Source organism: Eucalyptus grandis, chromosome 9 (assembly GCF_016545825.1).
Source record: "Eucalyptus grandis isolate ANBG69807.140 chromosome 9, ASM1654582v1, whole genome shotgun sequence".
Lineage (NCBI taxonomy): Eukaryota > Viridiplantae > Streptophyta > Magnoliopsida > Myrtales > Myrtaceae > Eucalyptus > Eucalyptus grandis.
In genome coordinates, this window is record NC_052620.1 from 17,370,805 (window position 1) to 17,381,619 (window position 10,815).

General features: G+C 36.6%; 2 protein-coding genes across 2 annotated transcripts; both read right to left on the bottom strand.

The window, feature by feature from the left end:
- Window positions 1–405: 405 nt before the first annotated feature.
- Window positions 406–1,147, bottom strand: LOC104418444 (60S ribosomal protein L26-1). The gene has a single exon (XM_010029793.3). It carries the CDS (start codon window positions 1,075–1,077, stop codon window positions 637–639), a length of 441 nt encoding a protein of 146 aa, XP_010028095.1. The 5' UTR covers window positions 1,078–1,147; the 3' UTR covers window positions 406–636.
- An 8,029-nt stretch (window positions 1,148–9,176) lies between these two features.
- Window positions 9,177–9,920, bottom strand: LOC104418445 (60S ribosomal protein L26-1). The gene has a single exon (XM_010029795.3). It carries the CDS (start codon window positions 9,852–9,854, stop codon window positions 9,414–9,416), a length of 441 nt encoding a protein of 146 aa, XP_010028097.1. The 5' UTR covers window positions 9,855–9,920; the 3' UTR covers window positions 9,177–9,413.
- Between the last annotated feature and the right edge of the window lie 895 nt (window positions 9,921–10,815).

The window sequence follows — 10,815 nt, forward strand, 5'->3', positions numbered from 1 at the left end:
TCGTCTTGACAAGACCCAAGTTATCACCCAAGCACGAAACAATCACGTGGAACTGCAACACTTTCGCTATAGACCTTCAAAAGACATGACACTATCACAAAATACAAACAAGGAGACACAAGATCCATCTGGTTCATAGATCATAATGCAGAGCATTGCCGACATCTAAATCAACATCCTTGAATATATCAGCAAGTCAACTTCTAGAGTATGGAAACAACCAACGGACAACAAAGACCTTCCTCTCACTCTTTATCCCTCTCTTACTCAATCGAGGTTCTGAATGACATCCTCGCAGTGAACTTTCTCATCCATACACGCTAATAACAAGACTAGAACAACCCTTATCAGGCAGACACAGCACGTCACAAACACAACGTAAGGTGATAGACAATCCACAAGACAGAAGCCCAAAAGGAAATTTCATGAGATGGAATATCATTAGGACCCCAACAAAATCCAATTCGTTCAACTGCGTTCCAGACATTTCAACATCATTCTTAATAATAAGGAAACACAAAATTGCAGCAGATAGACATAACCTAGAAAATTTAACAACAGGAACACCAAAATCAGGGCCAAGGACTCTATGGAATAAGTAAGGTTCCTCTCAACCTCTATCTCAATGTCTGCCGCTCAATCGATGTTCTGCATGACATCCTCGGCGGTGAACTTGGTCCCCTTGTCCTTGTCAGCTGCAGCGCGTCCCTGGGCCTTGCGATCGAGCAGGGACTTGCGGTCCTTGTCGAGCCGCAGCTTCGTGACAACAACCTTCGAAGGATGAATCCCCACGTTCACGGTCGAGCCGTTGACCTTCTCGCGGGTGATGCGCTCGATGTGGATGACCCACTTCTTCCGGTAGACCTGGACGACCTTCCCCTCGCGGCCCTTGTACGTGCCGCGGACCACCTGGACCTCGTCGTCCTTGCGCACCGGCATCGACCGCACGTTGTACTTGGACCGGAGATCGGAGCTCACCGGGGCGCTCATCAAGACGCGGCGGACGCTCGACGGCGCCGTGAAGTGCGCCTTCCGGTTCTTGCGGCGGGAGCTGGTGACGCGAGGATTGTACTTCATCGTCGCTGCTCTCTCTCCCCCCTCTCTCTCCCTCTCTCTGCGCTAGGGTTTTCGGAGTCTTGACGGCTGAAGGACAGAATTTGTGAAGGTGAGCTACATATATAGGAGGAAGAGAAGACGGAATTAGGGTTCTGTGATGGTGGGCTCTATTTTGGTCGGGCTTTGAGTTAAGCCCAAATTTCGAGTATTGCAACATAAAATGGGCCGGCGGAAGAAAGAAGGATCCATCCATAAGATTTTCCCATGTGGATTATTATCGATTTTTCGAAAAAATGTAACACTAATCTCATGGATTTTTTTTTTATGCTTTTGAAAAAAATATAATTTTTCACATGAAAACATTGTTTGGATGGATCTAGATAAAATCGATTATTTCAAAAACAAAAGCAGACGTAATTTGTTATCTTGAAAGCAGAAAATTTTCATTTCATGAAGTGTAGTTCTTTTCATCTCTCACAATATATTAAAGGATAGAAATTTAGACGCCAAATGACCATAAACTCTTAAGAACTTTAATTTTCTTCATCTTCATGACCAAGTTGATCATAATTCCTTTCAACTATCTCGCTTGCAAGGATCATGATTTCTTGAAGATGAAATTAGTGTTTTATGATATCGGGATCAACATGGTATTAAGTTCAAGTTATTAAATTATTAAGTTTCTAATGACAACCTAATATGCCCCAAATTTTGAGTATTGAAAGACAAAAAGGGGTCGGGAAAAAGAATCCGGGGAAGAAAGAAGGACAAGTCTATTAATGATTTTCCATGTGAATGAATATCCAAAGATTATTTCTCAAAAAAAGTACCACTAATCTCATGACACCTACAATACTCAATTTTTATCATATTTATTAACTGAAAAAACAGTAAAGCTTGTATATAAGAGGTTATTTGGTTATGTTTACTATTCAAACCACTCCATTCCATTGGTAGCTTCCCCCATCAAACTTATTAACAAATCTCTAGTAAGTTATACTTTTTCTATTAAGTGTGGCATCCCGAACCAATTGTGCCTTCTCAGCAATACTTTTTTTGCCTAGTATTCTTCTCCTAATCTCAGTAGACTAATGGAGCTTTTTCACCTTATTGGTAACACAATAATGGACTTCCTCTTGAGATTCATTTATTGATCCAAGAGCATTGCTGGTTCATTCCTGTTCCTCCATTATCATCCTAGAAGTTTGATGAGAGTTACATCTTGTCTGAGCCATCATAGCCTCGATAATCATTCTCTACTATCATAGGATTAGATGGCCACTGGCTTTCCTTGAATCACCCATTTATTGGAGGGATCCACCCACCTACATTGCAATAGAAAAGAAGCAATCTTGTTTTGTAAAGTTACAAATTTGGAATAAATATCGATTATTAGATGTCTTGACTATATTATTGAGGATTTTATGAAAAAGTATTGTTCGAACTTAGTATCTCATGATCAAATGGCATGGCGGTGTGCATGGTATTGCATTTTGTCAAATGAAGTTTATGGGCTCCAATAGACTTTCACAACGAGCCATACTATTTTCAACATAGTTTTAGCTTCCCTCCATTTTTTATTAGAGAAATGATTGTGCAATGGTCTTTAATGTATTGTGAAAATAATAATTTATTTTGAATCATAAAAAATCAAATCACAAATAATTATAAATTGTTGCGGGACCCATTTTTTAAGAATTTGTAGTTCATAATAAAGTGTTATTCTCATAATATTCAAATGACTGTTATGCTAGCCAAGCCCTATTATTATTGTTCTAGAATTTGTAAGACTGTTAAGCTAGCCAAAAATGTTCTAGCTATAATAGAATGTCGGAGTTGAAGGGAATCTGCTAAAAGGATTCCCATTCCATGTCTGATTTTGAAATTCCTTCTTTTGGTAAAAGAAAAGCTAGAAGAATTTTTTTTTTTCCATTTCATTGAGAAAAATTACCAAATAAGTTTTAAACTTATTACACCAATAATTCAGTCCTAAATATTTAAATTTTATCAAAGAAAATGAGAAAAAATACATAGGAAAATAAGCAAAACAATGATGAGTAGAATTGTCACATCAGATTAACAACCATGATACATAGGACGATTTACAACAACTAGATGCAACTTCAATGATCGTGGATGACAATTGTCTTGAAGAGTTACATTGGAATTTTGTATAAAAGTTAAGAACTAAATTGACAAAATTAGAAAATTTAAAATTGAATATAAATCCATATAATAGGTTTATGATTGATTTGCTCATTTTCCCATTATGTTGCTTTGTCAATGATCCCATCTCATAGACTTACTAATTTAGATTAAGGCAACAATACTCAATTAATTATGACTAGTAATTACAAAAGAGTTAATTAATTATATTTAATTATGACTAATTAAATTAAGGCAACGGTACATATCACACTATAATTAATTATACTCACGATTATGGATACTATTAATTTTTTCTTTATTAACTTATGATAATTACTTTTAAAAAATGTTCTAAACTCTTTTAACAAAGAGTTAGTATTTTTATAGTTAATATTTAATTTATTCTTCTTGATTTCGCAATAATGTTTTGTAAATTATTTGATAAACTTATCTTTATAAATGACTTATCTTTATAAATGACTTTAATAGAACTATAAGTGTAGACTACTACTATTGCTTAGCAAAACCAAAATTGAATATCTTAATATGTCAACTCCTTTGCATTAACATTACACTTTTTTCTATTCATTCCTGCATAGACCAAACAAATTAATCAGATTATATCTCATTCGGTTTCTTCCATTTCAATCCTCCATTTATAAGGTAAAAAGGTCACAATGTTAGTTTCAAGAATTTTTTTGACATGTCTCCACAGAGTTTTGTATAAGTTGCATAAGAAATTTTAGGGGTGAGTGATTTCAAGTTCTATATAAATTTCAAGTGGAATCCCGTTAGAATAAGTTCCTCTTTTTTAAGAATTTGTAACTTACCCTGCAAACATTGGAAACTACGCTATCACACGTTCCAAGGTCTACCCAAGTTCCACATTTATTGTTAATTGAAAGATTGTAGTGAACTATCTTTAATAACCACCACTTGTTACTATAATTCATTAATCATAACTTATATTTAGACACATTAAAAATATAAAACATTAATAAAGTAAAAATCTTAATCATAAAATGAAAACTTGTACAAGTGGATTTCAAATTATACACTTACCATCGAATGCCATAGATTATCACAAGATTGTGCAAAGACAAAGATCTAGAAAAAAAAAAAAAAAAAATATTCCAAATCTTAGGTTCGAGGTTCCAAGTTCTATTGACCTAGAACCTAAAATTTATCTGTTGAAACAGGTTCTCTAATTTTTGGAAGCTGGAATCTACATTATATACCTTGGAACCTAGAGCATTGATTAGGTTTCCAAGTTCACCCTAAAACATGCTCACCCCTAAGAAATATTTAATAGATATTTTAACTTGATACAAATTTACCTAAAGTTCTACCTTTTACTATTATAAATAAAACATGCTCACCCCTAAGATGAAATATTTACAAAGACCAAAAAGGCAAATAAAATGATGGCTATATATATTGTTGATTTAGTAAATAAATTGACATGAAAAGGTATTTTAAAAATTGAATAATAGTATAGTTATGAAAGTTTTTTTGAATCTTTTGTGGAATGTGAGAGACTGGATTGAATAAAGTAGAAGTTTATGGATTAGATAACAATTAAGAACAATTCAATAATAATATTAAACGAATTAAAAGTTCAATGACAACATCACATGTATGACTAAAATTTGGAGACTACTTTTGTCATTCTCTTTTCTTATTTTTCTAATATTTCCGTCTAATTAGCATAAGAAAAATCATTGTCATTACTTGTTTGTCTAATCAATGTCGGCGCGACGTTGATGTGGCTATCTCCATTCGCCTGTTTAACGGAAAGACTAATGTAAAAGAAAAGGAGTATGGAGTTTAAGGACCCAACTAGCCAAAAAAAATATAATATCACAATAAACAAATTCAAAAAGTTCAAAAATTATCGGTGTCTTTGCCCTTTACTCCTTCTATAAACATCTGACTTGAGTTAAATTTGAGTTCAACTATAACTTAGTGTGTTTACCGTAAGCTATTAAATAGTCTATGATGTTGGGCTCCACGAAATTGTGTGCTACCCAGAGAAATTAAGCACCAATTTAGATTCCTTGTTTTCGAATCGATCATCTAAAGCGTTAATTTGGCTTAATTGTGTCCTAGCCAATATTTTCCTCCCAAACTAAATTCATGTATACTTACGGGTTAGTCTCATTGACATTTCTTTTAACTTAAAGTAAACTATTCAGTAATATAAACACAAAAAGAATAAGTGCATCGGAAGTACTAAAATTCGTAATGCAAGTGTAATCAAGTATTGCAATTTTCAAAAACTAAAATCTGATCATTAAACTTGTCATATTAATGCAATTAGAGGATTATTGTTAGTAGGGGTGAGTATGGTTTGGGTTAGGTCGATCCACCCCCTAATCTTAAGATCAACCCGCATAGTGTTAGTCCTTAATTTTTGGGATCAAGGACCAATCCTATTGAATTTGGGACTAAGGATCAGATCGACCCAATGGGTTCGGTCCGATTCCAAGATCAACTTGGGACCAATCGATAATTTTTATTTTATTTTTTGTATTCATTGAAAAAATGATTGAGGACCGGACTAACCCAATTGATTTAGTTCGAATCCCAGGTCAACTCGAGACCGACCAACAATTTTTTGTTTCATTTTTTGTACTCATTGAAAAAGTGATTGAGGATTGGATTGACCCAATGGGTTCGATCTGATTCTAAGGTCAACTCGGGATCAATTAATAATTTTTATATTTCATTTTTTGTACTTCTTGAAACAACAATTGAGGATCAAATCGATCTAATGAGTTCGGTCCGATTTAAGGATCAACCTAGGACTAATCAATAATTTTTTATTTCATTTTTTGTACTCCTTGAAATGGCAACTGAGGACTGAACCAACCTAATGGATTCAATGACGAGTGAAGTCACCTAAGAAAGGTAAGCAGTGAATGTCCAGTGGGGTGAACGTTGAACATAGTGAGCATCGAGTGTCGAGCAGGAAGCAGTATCGAACGACGAGTGACATGAGTGATCCAAAGTGAGTGAGGCGAGTGTCGAGTGGTGAGCGGAGAAGTTGTTTCTTTCGATTTTGGCAAATTAAAGACTAAGATAATAAATAAGACATAAGAGAACAAGTACTAGAAGAAGATGTCATAAGGAGCTGTTTATGTCATTTTGGACGCCGTGGTGACTCCTCACAAAAATATTTTCCTCATTTGTAAATTACACCGTAAAATATATTAAAACTAAATTATTAAAACACCGTAAAAAAGAAATTAAAAATCTAAGGTTATTAAAAAATAATATAAAATTATTTGAATATATTTATAGAGTTAGGGTTGGTTCAAGAACCAACTCAACCAACCGCGAAGCCAACTTCATAGTGTTGGCCCAGGGAATCTTAGGAAAAACCGACCCGATCTTCTTGGAAATCGGATCAGAATCGGTAGGGTTGAACCGGTCTAGGGTCGATTTAGTGTTGAACCTAGACCAATGCTCACCTCTAATTGTTAGTTCCACTTATCTTTTGATGAAGTCATGCTCGGTGGGGGCAACATAAAAAGTTGGGCCAAAAAATTTAAAAACAAAATAAAAACTGAAAAAAAGCCCAAGAGATTTGAAACGAGATGGAAAAGTCTAAAATTAGATTAAAGAAAAAAGAAGAATGGAACCCAACGATGAGATGGCCCCACGGTTGGGATGTCGAAGGAGCAATGCCGCAGGCCCAGCTTTGCCGACGAGAGTTGAGCCGGCGACCTCGCTATGCCGAGGAGGGCATGCTAACCGTCACTTGTATCAAGAGATTTAGATATACAGCTTCTGAGGAATTTCCGAGGAATTAACATTCCTATTCTATTTGATGCCGAATTTGAGATGGGAATTTGAGATGAAGGAATTAACATGCGACAGAGAGAAATTGTTTCACTCAAGAGGGCCGCCTTGGAAGAAATTTTCATGATCTTTCAAATCGCACCTTATCTACCGACCAAAAAAAAAAAAAAATCGCACCTTATCCTCAAGCATATTATTGCCTTGCTTTAAAAGACATATAAGAGAGACAATACATGACAGTCTTTAACGTAATCTTTAATGTAACATAAGAATAACAATCTATTCAAGTTTACAAAAAAAATCAAATTATAAATAATTATAAATTATTATGAGACATAATAAACCGTTATTCTTAAATGTGGTATTCAGATTCGTCAGATTCGTGTTAATACTGTAAGATTGTAAGATTCGTATTAATACCCAATACCCCTTTGACACGACACCATAAACTCCACAGGACATACATCGACATAACGCAAATAGCCAACCTACCAACAAGGGGAGTTCAATCCCTAACCTCAATCTTGTACACCTAAATCAAAAGCCAACTGAGCTAAGCGCTTTTGTTTGTCCGTTGGCTTCAATAAACATGTAAATAATTTAATTTTGCTGCAATGTTCCTATTTTTTTTTTAACCCGATGGTCCAACCAGTTGAAGCGATCCACTTGCGAACCGGATCCTCACTATTTCTCCCTCAACATATAGCATATAGAGCGATGCAGAACTCCAATAGCATGTAGGATGATGACCAGACTAATAGCATATTGAACGAATGGCAGAGTTGCCAATACAACCTGCTCAGTGAGTATAACTTTCCACACTGAATTAGGCCTTGACTATAAAATTACGTAGAGCGTAGAGGATGCAGTGGAGATGTGTAAAGGACGCCAATCAGATGCATTCCCTGTTTAAAAGCATATTTATCTAATTTGAATTGATAAAAAAATCCTGTAGAGGAACCGGCAATCACCTGATAATCTAGTACTAAATCACAATGACTCATCAGATTAAGAATGGTAAAAATATTGAGATGCTTCGTCCCCACAAGCCCTGCACCTATTCGACTTGGCAAAAAACTGCCAAAGCACAATACCAGCGCTCAGCAGAAGCACTCCAAAACAAGATTCATAACAAGTTCCTTTCATAGCAAGAAGGCCCTCAACTCTAAAACCAAAGGCACACAGAAAAGCTCCAGAGAAACTCCAATAAGTATTGCAAGTTTGCCTCAACTTTTGGAACTTCCTACATCTTACCTGACATGATTAGATTCTGTGACAGCGATTCCACTTACATAAGCTAACAATCATGTAATCAGGCAACATTCCATCGCCTAACGGCTAAGTCTGTCTATTATTGTCAACAACCATTTAAACAATCTATATTATTGCAGGCAAATAAGCAAGCCAAGCACAACCAAGTAATGCAAACCCATGCAACTAATCAAAAAGGAAGAAAGAAATCCAGATCAATGCATCGTTTACTAAACTCATTCTCTATATGAACAATGGTAAAAAGTCTTATATGCTCATATGAATAAACAGAAGCAATTACTATCCCGAGAGAAGGCAAAAATTGAAAAGAAAAACTAGGAGGGCGCTCTAAGAAATATTGCACCACTAACAATCCTGGCAACCCCACTTATAAGCCACAAGTGAACATGGAAAGACTTCAACCTCATGCAAGGGTCCAAGATTATCCGTACCAATCGCTTGGTGGATGTGCATAATCGACATATTAATGTTACTGCAAAGATATGGCATCACATATGCGTGTCACATATACTAGGCTGATTGATACAACGATCGCATCTAAAGCAACACTTAAAAGTGTTGTGATTTGCAGATAAACACAGACACCACCGCCTGGTCAAGTTCAGTCCAAAGCTGACAACATTAGACCAAACCAGCTCGCACAGAGATTACAGAGGAGATCCATGGAAATTGCTGCACTAACCATCGTCCACTGATGACTGATCAATCCAGTCAGATGAACAGAACCGACCGAGAGAATATGTAGAACGCATTATCTAATATTATTGGTTACCCAACTGATTATTGAGTCTATTTCTGCCAGTTCATGGTCTTGGTCTCCGGGACCATAATACTGCGCCAGACAACCATCATCTTGAACTACCAATCCAAAGTCGCAATGTAACAAGACTTGAATGATAACGAAAGAAGCAAAGCAATCACACGGAATCGGCACAAAATACTAACGTAGGAGACAGAATATCCCATCTGGTTCGTAGATTTAAAAAAAAAAAGCAGGGTATTCCAGACATCTAAAGCAAAATCCTTGGATATAACAGCCAATAATCTTTTGAAGTAAGAACACAACGAAAATTATCGCCGAATGGACAACAAAATGAGTAAAAAGGGCCTTCCTCACTGTCCATCTCTCTCCCTTAATCGATGTTCTGCATGACATCCTCGGCCGTGAACTTGGTCCCCTTGTCCTTGTCAGCGGCAGCGCGTCCCTGGGCCTTGCGATCGAGCAGGGACTTGCGGTCCTTGTCGAGCCGGAGCTTCGTGATCAAGACCTTCGAGGGATGGATCCCCACGTTCACGGTCGACCCATTGACCTTCTCGCGAGTGATGCGCTCGATGTGGATGACCCACTTCTTGCGATAGACCTGGACGACCTTCCCCTCGCGGCCCTTGTAAGTGCCGCGGACCACCTGGACCTCGTCGTCCTTGCGCACCGGCATCGACCGCACGCTGTACTTCGCCCGGAGGTCGGAGCTCACGGGCGCGCTCATCAGGACGCGGCGGACGCTCGACGGCGCCGTGAAGTGGGCCTTCCGGTTCTTGCGGCGGGAGCTGGTGACGCGAGGGTTGTACTTCATCTTCGCTCTCTCCCTCGCTCTCTGTCTTGCTAGGGTTTCTGGAGTCTGGCAACTGAAAGGATCAAGATTTGGGCAGATGAGGATATTTATATAGGAAATGAAGTTAGGGTTTTATGATGTTGGGCTCGACCATATTTTGGGCTTCAAGTCATTAAAATTGTCCAGTTTTAAATGACAAACTAACTACGGCCCAAATTTTGAGAGTTGCAAATACAAAATGGGCCAGTGGAATAAGAAACAAAGAAAAGATTCATGGAAGAAGGAAGGATCCATCTATCAGAGTTTTCCCATCCGAATGATTACCGAAAGATAATTTTTTCGCAAAATGTAACACTGATCTCGTGACACGTGGAAGACTCAATTTTTATGGTACAGTCATGGTGGATAAGTTACGAATTTTGTTAGGTCTCCGTAACCTGTTTTTTTACGCTTTTGAAAAGAAAATTTCTCCACATGAAAATATTGTTCGGATAGTAACGAGAAAACTCAATTATTCCAAAAAAAAAAAAAAGAAATGGGACATAATTTGTTCTTTTGAAGCTGAATAATTTTATTTCATAAAACGTAATTCTTTTTTATCTTTGATTATATATGGACTGATGAGTTGCTGGAATTTCTAGTCCTTTAATCCATCTATGTTTAGTTATTTCTTTCCATGCAATTACTTTTTTTGTTCATTTTTCTAATGTTTGCGGGCTTAGCATTGTGTCGGGTGGTGACGACGAGCTAAGTAATATTGACACTGAATGTTGACACGCGATACGACACGGTAAGACATGTCAATACGTCGTTTATTAAAAAATAGATAATTCCGATACTTTGGAACATATTGTATATTATATGTATATTTTATATATAAATAATAAATTATTATTTTTATGATTATTTCAATCAAATTAATTTGATTCAAATTCAGAAATAAATAAATAATAAAAATCCTATAATAAATTTACACTAAAAA

What these genes read in the sequence shown, in the direction of transcription:
- LOC104418444 (XM_010029793.3), bottom strand. Translation starts at nt 1,077, where the DNA reads ATGAAGTACAATCCTCGCGTCACCAGCTCCCGCCGCAAGAACCGGAAG.
- LOC104418445 (XM_010029795.3), bottom strand. Translation starts at nt 9,854, where the DNA reads ATGAAGTACAACCCTCGCGTCACCAGCTCCCGCCGCAAGAACCGGAAG.